The 22425-nt window shown below is 35.8% G+C and overlaps 4 protein-coding genes across 4 annotated transcripts; 2 read left to right on the forward strand and 2 right to left on the reverse strand.

Moving 5' to 3' along the window:
- Window positions 1-1520: 1520 nt before the first annotated feature.
- LOC148695309 (uncharacterized) lies at window positions 1521-2857 on the reverse strand. The gene is made up of 2 exons (XM_088698251.1): window positions 2526-2857; window positions 1521-2258 (listed from the first exon to the last, which is right to left on the reverse strand). The coding sequence occupies exons 1-2, from the start codon at window positions 2808-2810 to the stop codon at window positions 1527-1529; spliced, it is 1017 nt and encodes a 338-aa protein (XP_088554377.1). The 5' UTR covers window positions 2811-2857; the 3' UTR covers window positions 1521-1526.
- Window positions 2858-7356: 4499 nt separating this feature from the next.
- LOC137716742 (protein GLUTAMINE DUMPER 3) lies at window positions 7357-8337 on the reverse strand. The gene has a single exon (XM_068456120.2). The coding sequence runs from the start codon at window positions 8173-8175 to the stop codon at window positions 7588-7590; it is 588 nt and encodes a 195-aa protein (XP_068312221.1). The 5' UTR covers window positions 8176-8337; the 3' UTR covers window positions 7357-7587.
- A 6984-nt stretch (window positions 8338-15321) lies between these two features.
- On the forward strand, window positions 15322-18607 carry LOC137717942 (uncharacterized protein At1g32220, chloroplastic). The gene is made up of 10 exons (XM_068457452.2): window positions 15322-15538; window positions 16002-16119; window positions 16310-16398; window positions 16707-16762; window positions 16852-16907; window positions 17159-17252; window positions 17339-17418; window positions 17566-17608; window positions 17842-17933; window positions 18026-18607. The coding sequence occupies exons 1-10, from the start codon at window positions 15483-15485 to the stop codon at window positions 18197-18199; spliced, it is 858 nt and encodes a 285-aa protein (XP_068313553.2). The 5' UTR covers window positions 15322-15482; the 3' UTR covers window positions 18200-18607.
- An 849-nt stretch (window positions 18608-19456) lies between these two features.
- Window positions 19457-21468, forward strand: TAFII15 (TBP-associated factor II 15). The gene is made up of 6 exons (XM_068457803.2): window positions 19457-19638; window positions 19723-19787; window positions 20354-20416; window positions 20626-20683; window positions 20771-20821; window positions 21163-21468. Exons 1-6 carry the CDS (start codon window positions 19525-19527, stop codon window positions 21241-21243), a joined length of 432 nt encoding a protein of 143 aa, XP_068313904.1. The 5' UTR covers window positions 19457-19524; the 3' UTR covers window positions 21244-21468.
- The last annotated feature ends 957 nt before the right edge of the window (window positions 21469-22425 follow it).

The raw sequence follows: 22425 nt of genomic DNA on the forward strand, positions 1-22425 counted from the left end.
CGAAGTTTGTTCGCTAAAATCATGAGTGATGTTTGCAACCATGATCCATATTTTGTGCAAAAAGAGGATGCTTTTCATGTGCTAGGTCTTCTTCCTGAGCAAAAAATTACGGCTGCCTTGCGAATGCTTGCATATGGAGCATCTGCAGATCAAGTGGATGAGATCGCAAGGATGGGAAAAACAACAGTTCTGGAGTCCCTGATGCGGTTTTGCTCTGCAATTGAAGCCCTCTACACCAATGAGTACCTTCGGCAACCCACGCCAAGGGACATGCGAAGGCTTCTGAGGAAGGGTGAGATGCGAGGCTTCCCTGGCATGATTGGAAGCATCGACTGCATGCACTGGACATGGAAAAACTGTCCAAGTGCGTGGCAAGGAGCTTATGGCGACAGAAAAGGAGCCAAAAGCATCATTTTGGAAGCGGTGGCTTCTTTTGATACATGGATTTGGCATGCTTTTTTTGGTGTTCCAGGAGCTCAGAATGACCTAAATGTCCTTGCCCAATCTCCAGTGTTTGACGAACTGCTACAAGGGCGTGGGCCGAGATGCACATATTGGGTTAATGGTACTAAATACGAGGGACCATACTACCTTGCAGATGGTATTTACCCAAGGTGGTCAACATTTGTCAAAACAGTGCCACACCCGCAGAGTGAAAAAGATAAACACTTCGCAAAGTGTCAAGAAGGGTGTAGGAAGGATGTCGAGCGTTGTTTTGGCATCCTGCAAGCTCGTTGGGCCATTGTCAGGAGTGCAGCTAGAATGTTTGATGTCGAGGCTCTTCGATCCATCATGATGACGTGTATTATTCTTCACAACATGATTGTTGAAGACGAGTATGATTATGATGCCGTCGATGAATATGAGCCGGATCCGATGAACAACTCAAGAACACAAATCTACTATGCTCATGATCGGACCGAAGATCCCGTGCAACACGAGCCGTTGGAACGGGATGGACGTTACAATGAATTGATCGTTCAACGATACACTTCATTGCAAGAGCCATACTGGCACATAGCCCGCCAGAATGACTTGATTGACCATCAGTGGAGATTGCACGAAGGCGAAGATAATTAAAATAAGGCTTGTGGTTGAAGAATAAAGTGTATTGTTTTTTAAGTGATCTTATTTAGTGTGTTTGCTTTCTTTTTTTTTAAGTTTAAATGGTGAGGTTATGTAATTTTATTTGGTGTTTTAAGTTTAAATGGTGAGGTTATGTAATTTTAAGTTTAAATGGTGTTTTAAGTTTAAATGGTGTTTTATGTAATTTTATTTGGTGTTTTAAGTTTAAATGGTGTTTTAAAGTTCTAAAAATAAATAAGAAATTAAATAAAGTTCTAAAAATAAATAAGAAATTACATAAGAAATTAAATAAAGTTCTAAAAATAAATAAGAAATTACATAAGAAATTAAATAAAGTTCTAAAAATAAATAAGAAATTACATAAGAAATTAAATAAAGTTCTAAAAATAAATAAGAAATTACATAAGAAATTAAGTAAAGTAGTACAAATAAATGCGAAATTATACAAAGTCTGTGGAGTTAGGATATGTGGTGCTAGGATCTTGGTTGCTAGAATTTCTGTAGCTGGAACCCCCTTGACTTGTTTCGGCATCTCTTGCACGCCTCCTTCGCACGACATCTCTTTTTTCTGATGTCCAAAAATATTTTGAATTCGGAGACAGTCCTACTAGAGACTTGTTCATAGTGTCACGATCTGTTTGAGCCATCATTTCTTCTCTAAGCATCTCATTCTCTCGATGAAGTGCTTCTCTAATCATCTCGTTCTCTCGATTAACTATTTCTCTTTGTCTCTCAGACGCCGCATCACGAGCCTCAGTAGCTGCAATAATTGCTGCCACAGCAGCAGCTTTTTCCTCATCTCTAGCCTTTTCCCATGCCATGTTCATTTCACCTTGACGAGTAAGTTCCTCCATATATTTAGTGTAGTCATTTTTGGAAGAACTACCTTTTTTCTTTGATGCCTTTTTACCTTGAGGCCTGAGGGACTGACGAGTCGGTTGGGTCTCTGGCACTTGTTCAGGTATCCCTTCCGTGTCTTCAAATGTGTTGGCTTCTTGTTCGGCTGTGTCTGCTTCTGGCGAACTGTGTAGACCCATACCGTGCATGACAACTTCTGGACCGGTTGCCACAATTTGGTATTTAGGGCAATCTTTGACAATTTGCCAACATTCCCATTTGTTGAATGATTTGTTATGGTTCTTTGCATTGTAGAATGCTTGTGCTTGTAGTGTCTATAAAAATTACATAAAAATTACATAAGAATTGTGGAATGCATAAAAATTATATAAAAATTACATAAGTATTTGGAATGCATATTACATAAAAATTACATAAGAAATTAAATAAGAATTGTGGAATGCATTAAAATTATATAAAAAGTACATAAAAATTACATAAGTATTTGGAATGCATATTACATAAAAATTACATAAGAAATTAAATAAATTAAAATAATCAAATCGGGTGGAATGCATATAAATAAATAAAAATATTGTTACCTCATCCGCTAAACTTGTCCCACTACGCAAATTACCAGAAGCATGAGAGAGGGCGTTTTTCCAACAAGTAAAGGATGCGTTGAGTTTTTTCCAACGACCTTGAAGACCTTGACTAGATCTGGCATCTTTTCCATGTACATCTTTTCCATGTACATCGTTGAACGATTTCGTAATTTTACTCCACATTTCTCGCTTATCCATCTCATTACCCGTAATCGGGTCATGAGTAGTGCGAACCCAACATTCACACAACGTAACATCTTCACTGAGCTTCCACGAAGTCATTTTTTTCTCTCAAAGTGTACAAAATATTCAAATGTAGAAAGTGTAGAAAGTGTAGAAATTATTGAAATGTGGTGTAAGGTGGAAGATGAGGGTTAGGTATTTATAGAAAAAAAATTTTAATTTTTTAAAATTTTTCTGTATTTTTTAAAAAAATTTTGACATTTTTTAATTAATTTTTAATAAATTTTAATGTTGTAATTAATCTGGACCGTTGGATTTGAAAAATAATCAAATCCAACAGCCAACACGCTGCCACGTGGCCAACGGTCAAATTTCTGACCGTTGGGCCTTTTTTTTTTTTTTTTTTTTTTTTAATTTTTGGTGAAATAAACGTGGACCGTTGATCTGTAATCGGACGGTCCAATTTAAAATTTAAATTTAAATTTTTTTTACCGTTGGAAATCCAACGGCCTACAAAAACTAGCCGTTGGAAATCCAACGGCTCTAAGGTGGCCACGTAGCACATTCCCGGACTCATGCAAGTTGGCCTGCACGCGGGCCCCGCCGCCTGCAAGGCCTGTCGGCTACTCGCCCCGCAACCCGCGTGTGTTGCACGCGCCAAGACACAGGCCGGGGAATGGGTCTGTCCATTTTGGGCTGGGCTGTTGACTGGCACGGGCTGGGTGCCAGTCAATTGCACGGGCTGGAGCAGAAAAATGTGGTGCCAGTCCATTTTCTTCACTTGGTGCCAGTCCATTGAGCATGGGCTGGAGTTGCTCTAAGAAGCATTTCAAGTCCTTTTCTAAGATTCAATTTTATTTTTATTAAAAATTAGTTCAAAAAATAATTTTATAAAAAACACTTTCAGCCATTTTAAAAATATTTTTAAACAAGTTCTTAATTATTGTCTGCCAATATTATTTTTTTATTCTGAGAGCGTGAAGAGAATTACAATTAGACGAACATCTCCAATGGCCAATGTGAGATTTCAAATGCTTTGAAATGGGTATTTATATTTCTTCTTGATTGGAAAGCTCTTCGTTGGATATAATATAATTTTTTTTTATTTTGGTTGAAAAATATAAATTACACTTTCAAATAGTGGACTCCGTCATTTTAAAGAAAAAGTGAAATAAAATTTTAAATTCACATCTCCCTGATTGAAGTAAAATTCATAATTATATATTCTAAAAAAATGTAAATAAAAAAAATGTATTTTCTTTGTAATCCATATTCTAAGAGCTCATTTTGCATTCACCAATTTCAAGTAAAATTCAGTTTGATAAAAATAAATAAATAAATAAATAATCTAAGTCGAAGGACGAATTTTGTATCCGGGTCGGGCCTAGGGCTGGTTTGGTATTGCTGTGCTTTGAAAAAAACTGCTTTTGCTGTGCTATGAAGATAAGCAGCTGTGAAATAAAGTAGTAAAGTGTTTGGTAAACTTTTTTGTAAAAGTGTTTTTGGAAAAAAAAGTAGTATGATAGTATTTGGTAAACTTTTATGTAAAACAGCTATGACTGTGTGAAATGATAAAAAAAAAGTATAATACTAGATATGCCATTAATTTAATTTTCTTAACAAATAAAGGTGAATTATTAAATATACTTTATTTTTAAAATAAAAATATTTATAAACTTTATCTTAAATATTTATAATTAAGCAATTTAAAAAAAATAATAATAAATATCTCTCTCATCTTCTTCATTCTTGTGTTTTCCTCCTTTATCCCATTCACACTGCAACAACAGCCAAGGTGCAACCGTCGTGAACAACCCTTCATTTCCAAGGCACTGTTCCATTTCAAAGAAAGGCTCAAATTCGATAATCAGATGGTACCACAATAAGCTGTTCACCTGTGTTTTACCAAAATAAGCTGTTTTGTTGAAGCTGCTATTTTCAGCTTCTGGTTTTTAGCTTTTTTTTCACCTAAAACTTTGAAAAAAAAAACTGATTTAAAGTATTTACCGAACACTTAAAATGCCTTAATTTTTTTTCATATCCATTTTTAAAAAAAGTTAAGTTAAGCCAAACCAAGGCCTAATGTGATTTCTAACAGCCCAATTGGGCTAGTGGTTTTTATTTTGTTGGTCCGGCCCCTTACCTGCTTAATGGACCGCACTCCAATAAGAATATTTACCTGCACGCCTACAGTTACAAATGTACACCTGACTTCTGTGCACTAGACTGTAATCACGATATCATGATTAACGAGGGGACGCGCCTTCGCGTGGTGCCGCGCCGGACAATCCAAGGGCTCGTGCATACGCGCAGCTTTCCCATGGACCCGTACCCAATCAGACACTTACGCGTGTATCTCTCTCCTGCTTCCCAAGAAAATGGCCGAGTCTGACCTCAGTTTTCTCGTGCTCCAACCTGAATCCGCCCATCCATCTTGTCAAACGCACCCTTGGGTCTTACTACAACATGCGTCCACTTAGAACTTTTTCAGAAGATACGTCAAATTCAAAAGATTGTTAAATTGATAATTTGATATATTATCAATATTTTCTTTTCACATGATATACTAAAATTTATTGTTTTATTTATGTTTTTTAAATAAAAATAATAAAATAATAATTAAATATGCTAACATTTAATGTAAGGCAACTGGAATGCTTTTAGAAATAGTAAAAACCATATTTCAATGCAGCTTCCAATTTGACATCTCTTTGTTTATATCATCTTAGCCTTTTTTTCATGTCAGCTTTAACATCTCAATTGGAGTAAACGGTACGTCATTTGTTACTGTTACATATCTATGTGACATTTTTGACATCTCATTTGTAGATGGTCTTAGAAGCTTTCCATGTGAGTTGTGGAGTTCTTTTATTTAGTTATTGACCTTAGAAATTACAAAACTTATGCGGGGTGCAGGTCGAACAATTGATGAGTTTTGTAAATGCGGTTGTACTGACTTATGACCGAGCTTGGTTGAAAGAGTAAAATGGTTGTGGTGCTGTGGTGTCGAGCGCATTGTTGACTTATGCACTGAGCGACAACGGTTGAGTAAGGAACACTCTCAGCCTAGAGTTCTAGAATCTGAAGACAAGGTTATTCAATTCACTACTAAGTTCAAGATCGTTTGCACTAGGTTCATCAATTTAGTACTTTTATCGGAGGTGTGAGAAAGTTTCACGTAAAGCGAGGTTTTGTGTAGAGCATTTGGGTTTATGTGTTGAGTTGAATGGCCCTCTCCATGTTGCAATTTCATGATGACCAAGTCTGCTGAGTTGTAAAATTCTGATAATCTTCCAATTTCTAGGCATATTCTCTAAACATACTCAGATTTGTTCTCGCCTGAAACTTTATCGTCGCCAAGTCTCGTCGTCTTCAACTAACACTATGTTTGGATGAGGGAAATAAACATGGAATTTTGGTAAAAGTTGGAATTTATAAATTGACAGGCACCAATTCTCTTGTTTGGATTCATAAACATAGAAATTTAGAATTTCCGCGTGGAAAAAAAACTTGGAATTTGGGACCACCAAATCCCAAGTTCAAATTCCATGTAAATAGGTGTCATTTCTCAATTTCTATGATTGAGAGTTTAAAAATAACAAATTCCGTATTCAATTCCATTGTTATTTTAGGTTAACCAAACAAGAAAATTTACAAATTCTAAAAAATAAAATTTCGTCATTTCAATTTTCGTCATTTTTAAATTCCTTAGTAATCTTAAATTTCTTCACCCAAACATAGTGTAAGACTTTGAATCTAGATAGATCATGTGATTAATTCAACCTTTATCTGGAAGCCAATCCTGATCCTTAATATTTATCTCATCCAACAACTTATAGTATATGGGCCGAGTCATGCAAAATCGGGCCCAAACATTAACTCGACCGAAAATGTGAATTTCAAGCCCAACATAAATACAAGGAATTCCTTCGCGCCTAACATATGCATAAGGGTTAGTAGCGTGTAGAAGATTCCTTGAGGTTCAAGTAAACAAAAACTTCGATCCATGATTGCTCCAGGTTAGCACAGTTCGTTTTAACTATTTAGGTCGAACAAAGCCAACCTTAAAATTTCTAGGCATCGAATTAGGAGTTGGGAGGTGTACCATTTTTTCATTAATAACTTATGTAACTGGAATGTAATGTACCAATATTTTCAATTATTTACAAAATATTATATGTGCATGTTAGACTTGAGAAACTACTGCTTAGATGTTATGGTTACACTCATTCTGAGAACTTCTTCATTTTCTACTTTATTCATTTTCCTATTATATATTTTTATCTTTATACAATGTATTCATTAAAACATTATTCCATGACACCACAACATTTTATACCAATTTCGTTCCCATAATGTTTGAGTTAGTGGTATTCAAAGCGAAGATTTAAATAATACGGTTTCTATGGGTAACTAGTTTGTTTTCTATCCCTAATTTTACATCCTTATCGCTCATGATATTTGAACTCAAGAAGTCAAGATGAAACTCAACATCATTAGAACTTCTTGTGCTCCAAACCCATACCTTTCCTATGTTTGGAAAAATGCGTGGGGAAGAAAGGCAAAGAAAGATAAATGATCCTTCTTAATTAGTACAATACGCCACTAATTAAGAAATTAAAATGGAAACAAGAACAAAAACCTGTAACATCAACTAGTTAATTATGTTTTAATTTTAAATCTCATCAAAACTAATAAATCTCATCAAAAATTTACATTTCCGGATCAAAAACATAAAAATTCCCCAAACCCCACCATAAAAAAGAAAGGACGACAACAGAGGAGACCCAAAAAAAGAAAGAACAAAGCACTCTCTCTCTCTCTCTCTCTTTCTCGTAAACATGCCAAAACTGAAACAGAGCAAGCTGAGATGAGCTCACTGGTTTTCATGTTGGACTTCTTCTTGTAATCTCCTCGGTTGAGTCTCCGATACATCGTCTTGGTTTCGAATATTTTCGGGTTCTTCGTGATCATGGGACCCCATTTCGTCTTTCACTTTCTCAGAAATCTCCTCGTTCTCTCCGTCTTTACTCATGCCCTGACCGTCCACCATCTTCTCATCGCCACCGCCGAAAGTAGCAGCTTTGGAGCAAACCGAAACCGGCGTGGCTAAGAAAGTTGGGTTCTCATTCCCCGCCATGATAACCAAAATCTTCTCCTCGAACACCTTCACTGGTTTATTCGACCTGTCGCCTTTCTCGTCGTCGCCGCTCTCCAAGTCACCCTCGCCGCCTTCTCTGTCCTCCAGCCGACTCGAAAGCTTCCAGTAAGAGCATGCCAGGATCAACAGAGCAAAAGCAATCAGACACAACATCGCCGCCAGGCCTCCGAAGAGGTAGGGCACCGGAGAGTGCCACGGCGAGCGCTGCTGCTGCCCCATGGTTGTAGGAGTTGGCTGCAGTGATGATTCCGGTGGAGATTTCGCTGCCGGAATTGCAGTAGAGAAGGCAATTACAGTTCTCATATTTTTGTTTTTAATTGGAGTTTTGGAAATTAGAAAGGTTTTTGAGTAGATGGAAAGAAGGTGAGGAAATTTGAGCTGATGAAAATGGAGGTGGTGAGTTATGGTATTTATAGCGGGGGCAATGCATGTGTTTCTACTCCTCCAATGGTGTCACGGATTTGGCCTCTTTTGGTTGTGTGTACTTCACGGTTGGCTCATGCCGATGGAGCATTAAGGGTTTATGGGCCTATAAAATATATGAACCAATGATTCATGGGGCCAGGATATGGATATATATTCGGTGGTGCTATTGATAATTTTTTTTACCTCTAACAAAATATTCTTTATTTTTAAAATATTCTTTATTTTTAACTATCGAACAGAATAAATTGAAGAAGATTCAAGGACATTTATTAATGTTTTCTTGTCATATTTTGTAGTAAAATATTTAAATTCATTAGATTGTGAGTTTAAAGACTCTAAATTATTGATCAAAATAAAACTTTGTCATGATGTGTGGTTCAGATTCATTATCTAAAAATTGGATGCACAAAAGTCTGACAATGGAACAATACTATTAGATGACCATTTCATTTATTTGGAAGTTTAAATTGTAACAATTTTATTAAGATATCCATCGATGTAAAGCTATATAATACTCGTTTTAGATATTTTTAAATTGACTGAAAACAATTTTGGTGAAATTTATTTTGTATTCCAAAAGCACTTTAAGTGTTTTCTACAAAAAAAAACCAGTTATATACTTCTTGCAGGAAGCACTTCAAGCGTTTTTTTAGGATTCACTTTCATTTTTTCAAGGATTGGTTCCCAAAACACTTATTTTAAAAGTATTTTCAGTCATTTTAAAAGTAATTCCAAACTAGTCCAGTTACACCTTTTTCAAATTTAGAATAAAGCAGCATATAGTAGTGCTCCAATATGTTTAAGAAAAAAAGAATAAAATAGATGGTGCCTATTGCTGAAGTAATCAACTTCTGTTGGCCAATGACCATTTTCGTTGTATTTATTTTGGGTCAATATGTCGTCCAATGAATAAAAATGTCAATATTGTACTAAAATGGATTAGAATTTCTTAATTTGAAGAGATCAAATAACTTATTACCTTGATAAGAGTGGAGGTACTTGAAGAACATAATTCAACTAACAACAGTAATGGGAAGTGTTATTAGCACTCCAAAAATCTCATTCTACACTCCTGACAAATGTATTTTTTTCTTCTAAATATAGAAAATTTGGAGTCTAGAATGAGAAATTTGGAATGCCAATAACAATTCCCACAGTAATTTGTACTCGTTACTTTTACAGATGTGGGGTGAGGAATACATTTTCTAGAACGGAATGTTTTGGGTGGATGATGTAACTAAACAGTTTTTACTATTTCACATTGAATTCCATTACAAGGTGAAGTCTAACAAATATATTGTTTTAGCATATTAACATACATAAAATGGATACACCGCTATCATTTACACGTCATTGTGTCGGTTGCTTAGGATGTCGTAATAACAATGCACTCGGACATACTTCTTCTGCTTTAAGGTTTTGCTACATGCTTGGGTCCATACCTGAAGCCACAGTAAAATCCCACTAAGTTAATTGGTCGGAAATTTAGATTGTGTGTATCCAATGACAATGACAACAATCATTGGATAAGGATAGAAAAGAATAGCCAATTGGTGGTTAAAGTGGCAGCAAAACTTGCATCACTTGCTTAGTGATCTCATTGATGGCGTGTCCAATTTCAAACTACCATAATTATTTATGAATCCCACTTCTCCACTTAAACATGCTTCTTTAATCTTTGATATCCACTTAAAAGAGATTTTAAGCACGATTAGGGCATATACTTTGTAAGGTCTTAATCATGTAGCTCTTGCTGATGTAGTGATGTATTCCATGATCTAAACATTTTTGTGCTATCAGTATCATAAATGATAGGCAAATAATGCTACACAGCCTTTGAAAAACAAGATAGATTTTGCCCCATTTTTTTGAGCTAGGTTTTGGTTGTGTAGGGAAGGGAAAGCTAACTTTCGTTTTCCAAAAGCCGAATGAACTAAGAAATCCAGATTTAAAAAGCTGCCAATTGAATTTTCGTAGGGGGGTTAACCAGAAAACACAAGACAAGAGACAAAGATAGAAGTGTATGAAACATATTGCATGCATGGTTGATACATGGAGAGAACAGAGAGATATGGTGTATGAAATAGGTCGCGTGCGAGTGCTAGTCATAAAACTAGCTGGTAAGTGGTAGAATCGACACATGCTTTGTTGCTGAATACTAAAATTAAGATAGTTAACACTTGATTGTGGAAGTATAAATTGTAGATTTGGATTGACTTGATAGGGTCAGCTGTCATTTAGTACTATGGTCTAGTGATATTTCTCATCACTTATAAGTGAGAGGTCTTAGATTTGATTCTCGTCAAACCATATTATTGCTAGCCCATTGTAAGACATAGCCCACAATGAGATCAAATCAAACCATTTATAATTTCATAGGATCAATTATTTGATCAAGTAAAGAGAATTAGCTAGCAAGCCAAGCAGACCAGGTGGAGACTGTGACTACATAGGGGGAGTAGGGGCCAGGGAACATTGAGAAAATTATGTTGTGGGGGATCATGACTTTTTTGGTGCGTTGCCATTGTAATATATCCCCCACCTCCGTCAGCATCAGCATGATCACAGAGCCACCACTTTATGTTTTGCTTGCTACCCTCTCCGCCCAGCGGGTCCCATCGCCTCCGGCACTTGGCCCTGCGTTTTCCCACCCTATCTCTATCTGTATATGTATTTCAACACTTTATGTGTAATTGAACAGGTCTCAAGTTCGAAAATCTCAGGGAAAAACCCGCATGCTGATGCTTTATACATAAGACTAGTAATCGTACGTAACGGTTGCAATTTTCTCTAGACGATAATCGAAATGTTTTCCTTTTTCCTTTTCTGATACAATACACGAGTTCCTCATGTACAGTGAGGGATCAAAGATGAGTCAGGTGGGTTCATTATTTATTTGGTTCGTCCTAGGAAGGCATGCATGCTGCATGATGTTGTAACTAGCTAGCTGGGGTTTTATCATCTTTAAGCATCTTTCATGACTCACGAGTCCATTTGTGTGTCTGTCTATGTACCTTTTATTAACAGTTCTTTTTACACATGAATGCTGTCAATGATAATGGATCCTTTATAAACATGACAAAAAGATATGTGGCTAGAAGACAGACAATTAGAGAAAAGGGAAATTACCTCGTGTATGTATATTTTGGTTTATGGGAAATTAATCATAAATCTAATTGTTCTGTGTCATATAGACATTTAAACCGGCCCTGATATTACAGATCCTCCAAAATAAAAGAAATGGATTAAAGAACTTTTTGGTTACCGTGTTTGTGTTTAAGATCGATTTTGATCACTGTGTTTTATTTTCTACAAATTTGGTCACTATGTTGTTATATATAAGTTAGCAATCTTAGTCCTTTAGTCATTAGTCAGTCAGACGTTAAAAATATTAACAGAAAGACTATGATTGCTAACTTATGGAAACATATGTATTGATCAAAATCAATTTTAGAGATAAATATTCGACAAAACTTTTTTAGATATAAATACAGTGATCAGAATTATACAAGTTTCATAACAGTTAGAAATCAAAATGTGATGGTTAATAAAAAATTGTCATGACCTCAAACCAAAATGCATGTTTTTTTTTTTTTTTTTTCAATCAAAATATGTATGGTTTAATTGCAAACTTTACGAACGAAAATGGGACATGCATAGCACGCAAACTTAATAGGGAAGTTAACTTTATTCTTTCCTTGTTTTCTGACATTTGGTACCCAAATTACTGCTTGAATATGAACTTTATCAACATAAACACGACATGTACCAAAGTGTTTTTATGTTAATCAACACTTTTAAGTATTTAACAATATTCTTTCTCCTTTTTTGTGCTGTGGCATGGATTCCATATTCTACATTAATTGTAGTTTAATTAATTTCGTGCATATAAGCCTAAACCATTACTAAATATTAATTAGCCTTTAAACACGATTTGAGACCATTTTTACTTCATCCCGTCAAATATATATTCCCTTTCTGCCGCTGAAAGCCACTTAGGAGATATATATATATCCCCACCGTTAACTTTTGTATCACCTTTCTTTTCATCACAAAACTCAAACAGATAGTTAAGCAGATCCATTCAACTTTTGTACTTAACCTTCCTGTTTAACCACTTAATTAGTTTTTATTTTCGTTTGTACTTAGAAAACTATTACCGGAAAGGATCATATCTTTTCATCAAAAAGCCTTTGCAGACTTGCGCGCGCACACAGATATATATACATATATATATGTATGTATATCTATATATCTATATATAAAATTCAGATTGACATCACCAACTCTGAGTGCAGTACCAATTAGGGTTTCTGCCTGGCCACTTTATTTTTAAAGAGTAATTAATTGCTAAGTGATGATAGTTCTATAATTAATTAAACTTCATATAGCTAAAACTAAAAGAGGAGAATAATATCGTATCGATTTAATTAAAATACATATGAAGGGATTGTCCGAACGATGTGAAATATATTATTATTATAGTAATAATGTATTGGATAGTACAGTACTTGTAATGGATACATTGGATAGGATGCATGATGATTAAGCAAAAAATTGTTCGTATTTAACAAAAGGTTAGCGTCCAAACTAATCTAATTAACAGAAAGAAAGAAACCCTGGTGAGGGTTTAGTGTTGGAATCTTCTGCCCCAACATAGAAAATGAGGAGAAAGAGGGGGCACTAGTTCCCACTACCTGAGTGGTTTTGTGACGTTGTTATCCTTTTAATATATGATTCTCCTTTTGATTTAGACAAGGGAACTAGCACTGGCACTGCTCATACATCAGCCGTCACATACTGCATTGCACCAATTCACACACACACACACACACACGTATTGCATTACTTTCTAAGAAATATAAGTGTTTTTGCTCAAAGAAAAAAAATAATAATAAGACGATTGTTTCTACAATACTAAGGAGCGACATGCCTGGTGTAGAAATATTAGTTCCATTCCAGGTATGTTTTTCTTCAGTATTTTGGGGGATTCTTAGCTATTCCTGATTGTAATCAATATACCCGTGTATCTATCTCTCTCAAAACATGCACCATGAGAGTTGCAACTATTACAAAGCAATTCTCTCATGTACCTAAGCATATACATACGTTGGACAAAAATCAATTCTTAAATTGGGACAATGAGTTCTGCAACATCCTGGATGCTGCATATATTCTCACACTTTTAAAAGTTGTATTTCTCAGATATATGGAATTAAGTTAGTTTTATGTCATTTTCGTAGAGCAATTTAGTAGATATTTGCTTCAGAAGTAAAGGCTACAGCTAGGGCAGACTCGGGTCGTTTTCTTAGTTTATGCGCACTTTGGCTAATATTCGGATAATGTCTCTTTCTATTTTTTCTCATAGTACTACTGCATATTTGCATATCTGCATCCATGCAAGGTGTGAAAATTTGATGGATTCAAAATTCCAAAATTCTGTTCCTATTATTTATTCCAAATCATGATTCTAATCAGATGTTCAATTCCACTGTGTTGGCCTTTGGCATTCACAAAAGATCAGGGTTTGCAGGATGTTCTTTTTCTTCCTTTTTCACTCACAGCGCAAAAGAGTCAACGTGCACAGTGGAGGCCACTGGACAGATTCATTTTTTGGAATGGATTCATGGATGCCAATGCGAGTAGAACAAATTGGATTATATATATATATATATATATATATAGAGAGAGAGAGAGAGAGAGAGAGAGAGAGAGAGAGAGAGAGAGGAATATATCAAATCTGGTTTTCTTCGTAACTATTAAGATCTGAGTGATTTGGACTAAGATTTTTATCTGATCATGCTGATTTGACACTGCTTTAGTGACTCGTTTATGCTACTAAAACGCGATACTGTCTACTAAGTTCCTCTTTTAATAAAATGTTCAATTTTTGAGATTTGGTTACAAGAGCTTGGCTTATCTGCACATTATTTTTTATGTTAAACAGTTGAGCATTAACTAAATTATCAGTTAGTTAAATCTCAACCTTTTACTTGTGAAGAAAATGTGCAAAGAAGAACTTCCATTGGTTAAAATATAAGTACTTAATACAAAGGTTTACCTCCATAATCTTTGTTGCAATCAAATGCAGGAACTGAAAACAATAAGAATTAACTTGGCTCCTCAATGGACGTCTATCTATTTGTCATAGTTAATTGACTAAACAATCTTAATTTTAATTGAAATTTTATAGAGATGATTTATTACAAAGTGTATATGATATAAACGGTTCCAACTATAAACGCGAAGTTTTACGAATCGAACACAAAGTAAATTGAGGAGGAACTCCTCAGTCTTAAGGAGCCATACTTCTCTCAACACGATATTGGGCTCAAAATTTCAGCCCGTCTCAGCTTGGCTCAAAATCCAGGCCAGTGTAGACTAAGCAACGAGGTTTTCAAGGCCAGAAAATGAGAATCCAAATAAAATTGGGCCAGTTTACTAACCAAGAAGGTCTTGGGTTAGCCCATCTTTGCAGACAGTGGTTGATTAAAATTAAAAGAAAATTAATGAAAATGATTTGAAAACTTTGAGTTTTAACGATAAGGACAAAATAAAGGGTAAAATAAATAGTACCAAGATTAACTTTTTAGTGTAAAAATGTAATTTTTCGTTAAAGTGAATAGTACCGGAAGCTTTTCATTAAAGTTCTGTAAAATTAAAGGTATCAATGTGAAACTACTGGGAGACTAAGTCACTAAGGTGCTTTGTTTGTGAGATTATACAATTGCAAGTTGTGGTACTAGAAGTCGAATTTAGGTTAGATCAGTTAGTTATGAGCAGTACATCCGTGCTCTTACACCCCTCAATCCTAGTAAATAAATCGAAATAGAATAATTGAAAGGTAATGTTAAGGAAAATAATTTTGTTAATAAAATGACATGACAGCAATAGGAAAAAAAAAACTTTGAATTAAAAAAAAAAAAAAAAACAACATATTCGCGCCACGTGAAACGCAAAGCTTGCGGTGTGAGTGTGTACACGTTGCGTTTTCCCCAAGGCCTTGCACGAACCACTTGTCTCCACAGTTACGCGCCATCTGTTCCTTCTTGTCTGTAAAACAAGAAGCTACAGACTTTCCGGTTACTTGCGCTCCGGGCATTCTCCGAGAAAGCAAATTGAAGAACCAAAATTTAAGAAACCCTAGAAAAAAGGGGACTGTGTGTAACCGCGAATTCGAAAAAATGAGGACGGTCGTCTCGCGGTTGATCCATACAAGATCATCACTTCCCAGGCTCTTGTAAGTTTTTTATTTCAATTATATATATATATATATATATATATAAATATATAAAATTGGAATTAATACTCAATTTGTATAGCTGCACTCAGTGCACTGCTAATTTATGGTTTTGAATGTGTTTGTGGTTCTTTTTTGGTATTGAATCTATTGATGCTGTTGTTTATCGAATTATTATGCAGTGAGTGTTTGGCTGTCGAGAAAGCGTGGGAATTGGGAAACTAATGCAAAAACCTTAAATTTACTAATTGGGATCTTAGACTATTAGGTTTCGTTTTCTACTTCTGGGGTTCTATACGAAATTTAATCATCTGGGTTCATGGATATATTTTTCGGTTTTCGGATTATTTGTACTGCTATGGGTTGTTCTACATTGTTGAATTTGTGGTTGGAAAATGAATAAAATAAAGATAGTTAAGAGGAGAATTGGGTTTTCCTTACTTCCTGATTTCTGTAAATTCAGTGTATCGGATGCACCGAGGAATGGTAGGTATCTGACAACAGACTCTGATAAGGTTGATGAACCCTTCAAAGTTGAGGAAGCAGAGACTGTAAGCACTCCCCCTCCACCAACTGAGAAGGTACTATCTTGTTTCGAAAAGCATTGAAAGTTTGAAACTGTTATTTTGTGATATAATTTTATTGTCTTCATCTCTATGCTATAGTGTCAGCTGATCCCATTTAGTGGGAAAAGGTTTTGTTGTTTTATTTTTATTTTTTATCTCTATGCTATAGTGTTATGTTTGTTGACTTCTAAGCTTCTTAATACAGTTGCTTGTCTTGGGTGGAAATGGATTTGTTGGCTCACATGTTTGTAGAGAAGCATTGGACCGGGGCTTGTCTGTCGCTAGCCTTAGCAGGTATAACTCGTCTTTATGTATTTGATGGTTGGTATCTGCGTGCTGGTGTTAAGTTGATGGCAATGAATTGTTCATTAGTGTTGCTCAGTTTAGGCCTGTGCCCATCTCAATGCTTGTATGATATATAAGAACGCAATACTATCCGACTGTGAAGTAATTGTTTCCAACTCGAAGATCATTTTACCTAATTCTTTTGCATACACGACAAGGAAAACTTTATACCTCTATGATTGTATCACCTTTTATTTGATTTTTTTTGTTGATTCGATATTGGAACCTCACTTTTAGTGCTATTTTTTTTTCCTCAGGTCTGGTAGGTCAAAATTACATGATTCATGGGCCGACAGTATGACCTGGCATCAAGGTTTACTTTCTTGCAATAATATTTGATTGATGACCCATAATTTCCTTTTTTAATGTAGAAACACCTTTTAAAAGTATTTCCATTTTCAGGAAACCTTCTATCGCCTGAGTCATGGAAGGATGCCCTCGATGGTGTCACATCTGTGGTATGAAGTCCCATAATGCTCCGTTTAACCTTATTCCCATCTGCCAATACGTAGTAAAGACACTTGCACATACTGACATATTCTCTAACCATGTGATATAGTGTCCTTCCCCTCCCCCTTTCTTCAAATTTTGGTGCAGAATGTGCTTATTGTATAGAATGGAAACTGTCTATCCCTTTGTTCTTCATGCTTAGCTTTCATTAATGGATCAGATGTTTGGTTCCTTTTCCTAATATGGTTTCTTGTCCTAGATATCCTGTGTTGGTGGGTTTGGCTCCAATTCCTACATGTATAAGATTAATGGGACTGCTAACATCAATGCAATTAGAGCTGCCGCTGAACAAGGTATATATACATATATATGTTTTATTTTTTTTTGTATCGGGCTACTTCTTTGGCTTACTTGTTAGACAATTGGTGTTGATCCGCAGGTGTGAAAAGATTTGTTTATATCTCTGCTGCTGATTTTGGCGTGGCAAATTACTTATTGCGGGGATATTATGAGGGAAAGGTACCATGCTTTGTTTAAGTTTACTTGTATGTTGGTCGCTAGTTTTTAGGGGCTGCCAGAAGAATTAGCATAATTAGTCTGCTTGTAATGCTTAACATGTCTAATCTTATCTGACACAAAATCCTTTACTGTATCTTGTCAATCTAGAGAGCTGCAGAGACAGAGCTGCTAACCAAATTTCCTTACGGAGGTGAGGTTTCTTACTCTATCATCTTTTTTTCGATCGATGGCTAAGATCTGAGAAATTTCATTTAGCCATTGGTTACATCTTGTCTCATTAATTTCAATCAATATCTTCATAAAACATTAAGTTACTATGTTTCTTGAGACCAAGCACAGGAGACTGAAGCATTAGTTATATGGCTTATGTTTCTGACAATATTGGACACTTTTATTGCGTAACACTTTACATGCCCTCTTCAGGAGTGATCTTGAGGCCTGGATTCATTTATGGGACTCGAAGTGTTGGCAGTGTAAAGTTACCTCTCGGTGTAATTGGTTATCCACTTGAGATGGTAAAGTTGTAGTTCTTCATATATTCTGCATTTAGTCCTCCACTCGAGAAAAAGATATATCATCTGATTTATATTCAAACATATGACTGCAGCTATTTCAATATACAAGACCTCTGAGCCAGCTTCCGCTTGTTGGGCCTCTCTTTACTCCTCCAGTGAATGTCACCTCCGTGGCAAATGTTGCCGTTAGAGCAGCTACTGATCCTGTCTTCCCTCCTGGGATCGTAGATGTCCAAGGGATCCAGCGTTATACCCAGAAGAAGTAGACGCGTAGTGCCCCTTTCGTTTTTGTTTGGTTCGTCAGTGCAGACTGCAGAGTGTGATGTAAAGGTGTCAAAGTCTTCTTCGTGAAGATCCTGGTTTTTCTCTGTTGACCGGAATCTTGATACGAAGATTACATCGGGGTTTTTTTTTAATAACGTGTGAAAAGTAGAGATTTACTTGTTCAATAATTTCTTCCCCAGCTGAACATGTTAAAAGTTTGGCTGGAAGAGGGTGGCCGTTACTTTTGATTCACTTGATTTATCAGTGTGTATCTTGGTCCCTTGCAACCTGGGATTAATAGCATGGTCCGATCCTCAGATTTTTATAGAATTGGTATTAGTACCTTAAAATAGTCATCTGTGTTGTTTCTCTTATTTGGGTGAAATAAGAGCTCGTATTTTTGTTTGGAAGTGCTTTAATAATAATAATTAACAAATGCTTATTAGTTGCAAGCACACTTGGATTTTTATTCATAAGATTGATGCACTTCTTGTTTGAGACTTTTTACGTGGGACTGCAAGCAGTATTTGCTTATAAGCGCTTTTGTTATAGACACGTTGAAATTTTCATTATAAGTTTAAATGCTTCCTAAAAAAGCACTTGGGAGTTGAAGATGCTAGATGGTGTATTTTTTTTTTTTTTTTTTTTTTTTTTTTACAATTTTACGACTCAAACAATAAGTTGTCAAATGTAGTTAAAAGCCTCCTAGTTGATAGAAAACACTTTTAGCTTTCAGAAGTTTGTGACAAATATGTCTTGTAAAACCGCTCTTTAGAAAGACTGCTGAAAGAATAGCATCCATTAATCACAGGTGGACACATGTCCATTTGTGATTGGATTCAGCTACAACTGCTACTATTTTTTCCGGAGTAGGGTTGTTTTGGAAAAGCACTTTTAAACCGGCTAGTTGGAAGTTTGGAACACATCCTACAGTCCTATTGGGTACTAATGCACGGAAAAGGATTCTCTCCGGATCCCTTCCTCCTAATCCATCAAGTTCGAGGATCCGGACCATTGAAATTTGATCAAACGGTTAAAGTTATTATAACTTTTAAAATGAATCTCTATTTGTAACTGTTGAATCAAATTTTAATAGCCGAATATCTGAACTTGATGGATTAAGAGGAAGGAATCCGAAGAGATCCCTTTCCCTTCTGCACAGTCAGTTGCACTAGTAACCAAAACGGATAGTTGGATGAGGAAATAGGTACAACCCGACCCGGTTAAATAAATTACTTGTTTATAAAATAGGCCAATAAATCTGCAAATCAGAGTCGAAGACTCATCACGAAAGATCGTATTTTGGAGAGAGAGGGACGGAAAGAAGATGAACCAGAACCCAACTCAAAACCAGAACCAGCAACCGAGCGACGGCGGAAAGCACGACGATGACGCCGCCCTCACCGACTTCCTCGCCTCCTTGATGGACTACACCCCCACCGTAAAACCCTACTTTCCAATCTTATTTTTTTCCTTCAAATTCCGATCAAATCGAAATCGAAATCCTGACTTTTTCTGCTTTCAGATACCCGACGAGCTCGTGGAGCATTACTTGGCCAAGAGCGGCTTCCAGTGCCCCGACGTTCGATTGTAGGTACTTGTTCCAATTTCAAATTTTGGGACGATTTGCAATTTGCTCAGTTGAGATTTCAGTTGCGGTTAGGGTTGTGAGATTAATAATTTGAGTTTGTTAAGTATGATTTGATTTTGTTAAGTGTAAAGCATGTTTCTGGTCGAAAATTTCAGAGTTGTAGTTCATTAGATACTCATGCTATGTGAATTAAGCTGTAGGTAGACTCTGTAACTGGTATGAGACTCTCACTGTTGTCTGTGATCTGTTTCCTTCTTTTCGTTTGGGTGTGGGAACCGTATCTATGTTATACATTCGTTCGTTTGCTTCCTAGCCCTCGTTCCAATTAGCGGTTTCGAATTTGCGCTAACTGGTCACCTGTTTGATGGGTGAAAGTTTGTACTTTTTGACATAGATTAGATTGCACCGTTGCAACCATTAATGTAGAGGAAATTCGGTGTAAATTCCATTTGAGCTGACAATGGCAAAGTGCCGCTAGTTTTATTTTGTTTTTTGTCAATTTGAATTGGATGTATTTCTTTGCTTGCACTTGTATGCTGAAGTGTGTACTTTACTCCATTTGCAGAATCAGGCTGGTAGCTGTCGCCACGCAAAAGTTTGTTTCTGAGGTTGCAACTGATGCTCTTCAGTAAGTCACTAAGTTATTCACCTCTTGCCTCATGACACAAGCTCACATTTATGATTTGTCGAATATTGGACAAGAAATGTATAATTGCACTAGTAGGCTGTTGGTCCAGTATTAATTAGTTATATTCGTAGGTTATTGTACTTGTAGTTAGCCAGTGTATAAGGTATTACAATTGGGGAAGATATTTACATGCTTATGCTGCTAAACAGGCAATGCAAAGCGAGACAGGCTTCTGTAGTCAAAGACAAAAGGGACAAACAACAAAAGGTACTCCAATCATTGTTCTGGTGAGATGAGTGTTTATGTTTATCTAAATTTTAATCACATGTCGTCTTAACTTTAATGTTGCAACAGGATAAGCGTCTAATATTGACGATGGAAGACCTGTCAAGGGCATTGCGTGAGGTAATGACTACACTCTTTTGAATTACTTTAGCTTGATAGGCTACCTTTTTCATGCACCTCAGTATTCTTCTATTTCTTTCAAAACTGGAGAGCCTTTTGAACTTACAAATGGGTTATATTTGTTCTCCTCTATATTATTCCTGCATTTTGTACGTTTTCTGTAGAGGCGTGGGATTCATAGAATCTTCAATATTAGTAAAGTCTCGTGTTCAGTTCTAGAATAGCTCAATGTAGTCGCCTGGCCCTAATTAGATTTTTAAACTGATCTTGTTTTCACTTATTGCTTCTGTGTTAGTTTTCGTTTACCTAAAGTGCTCATCTTGTTATTCTCCATTGAGCAGCATGGCGTCAATGTGAAGCACCAAGAGTATTTTGCGGACAGCCCTTCAACTGGGATGGATCCTGCAACAAGGGAAGAGTAATTTGCAATTGGATTCGCGTTGTTCCATTTACAGTGTGTGGTTGTATTAGTAATTCTACATGGATTAGGTGATGCTCGATCGCTCTTTTCTTTTGCTTCGTGTACTTGGTGTTTTTCGGCGGAAGATATTCTTGATATGAAGTAGTTAACTTGTACATGTATGGATTAATTAGTAAAACGATTGCATCTCGTTTATTTTGTGTCGTAGTAGTGATTTTTGAAACAACGTTGTTGGTTCTTCATCTTCTCTTAACCCTGAACCCTTTCAGTACTTGCCTTGTTCAAAGTTAGTTTGGATGAGCACAATTTGTTCTCACGTTTCCAATTAGTTTTACGTTGTCTTTGTAAAGTGCTTGCATTTTTAGGCAATTCTATGATTTGCTTTTCGTGAACGTAAACTACAAAGCTCTAGAAACTGCTTTGTAATTAGTATAACGATTTTGCACAACAACTAAGCAAAAAAGAACAAGGAATTAAAGAAAACAAAATTCGAAAATCAATATTATAATCTAATAATTTGTCTGTGGTAATTAAAATTTGATATTCTAGTCGAGTAAAGTAGTTCCAAACTTGCATGTTCTTAATATCTTAGTAGATATGCTGTTGGGGTTTTACCCATGCATTCCAAATTTGAAATTCCTACTCTCTAAATTATTGTAATAGTTTAATTTTTTTCCCTCTTAATAATAAAATTAAGAAAAAATTAAAAAATTCTCCTAGTTTACTGAATTTTAACAAATGTTAAGGGTAGTCCCATAAAAAAAAAATGTTAAGGGTAGTGGGATTGGTGAGGATTGAATCCGCACTATGGTGCGCATTATTGCTTTTCGCCACTGCGGTGAAACACCATCTTCAACCAAAGAGTTTAGTAGGCTACACATAGAAAAAAAAGGTGCATGTTTCGAGCTAGCACTACAACATGTCGTTTAAATTCGTCGTAGCGAGAATCGAACCTAAAACCTTGTGTAGAATCAAGCATGTAACATGTAGACTAATTTTGTTATGTGACATTTTAGCAGTTGGAGATTCAAAACAAAATTGACATTAGTATTAATGTACTTTTTTGTGTGTTTTAAAAACACGTATTACTGCTATTTAGTACTATGGTCTAATAATGTTTTTCTTTACTTGTAAGTGAGAGGTCTTAGATTCGATTATTGTCAAAGACGAATTTGAACCACAT

This window comes from Pyrus communis, chromosome 8, assembly GCF_041283825.1.
Source record: "Pyrus communis isolate YQ-2024b chromosome 8, ASM4128382v1, whole genome shotgun sequence".
Classification (NCBI taxonomy): Eukaryota; Viridiplantae; Streptophyta; class Magnoliopsida; order Rosales; family Rosaceae; genus Pyrus; species Pyrus communis.

Coding starts and splice junctions, on each gene's coding strand:
- LOC148695309 (XM_088698251.1), bottom strand. CDS start 2,810: ATGACTTCGTGGAAGCTCAGTGAAGATGTTACGTTGTGTGAATGTTGG. Junction 2,259..2,525: donor GGACAAGTTTAGCGGATGAG/GTAACAATATTT, acceptor TAATTTTTATAG/ACACTACAAGCACAAGCATT.
- LOC137716742 (XM_068456120.2), bottom strand. CDS start 8,175: ATGAGAACTGTAATTGCCTTCTCTACTGCAATTCCGGCAGCGAAATCT.
- LOC137717942 (XM_068457452.2), top strand. CDS start 15,483: ATGAGGACGGTCGTCTCGCGGTTGATCCATACAAGATCATCACTTCCC. Junction 17,419..17,565: donor GGGGATATTATGAGGGAAAG/GTACCATGCTTT, acceptor TTGTCAATCTAG/AGAGCTGCAGAGACAGAGCT. Junction 17,609..17,841: donor AACCAAATTTCCTTACGGAG/GTGAGGTTTCTT, acceptor TGCCCTCTTCAG/GAGTGATCTTGAGGCCTGGA.
- TAFII15 (XM_068457803.2), top strand. CDS start 19,525: ATGAACCAGAACCCAACTCAAAACCAGAACCAGCAACCGAGCGACGGC. Junction 20,684..20,770: donor AAAGGGACAAACAACAAAAG/GTACTCCAATCA, acceptor ATGTTGCAACAG/GATAAGCGTCTAATATTGAC. Junction 20,822..21,162: donor TGTCAAGGGCATTGCGTGAG/GTAATGACTACA, acceptor TCCATTGAGCAG/CATGGCGTCAATGTGAAGCA.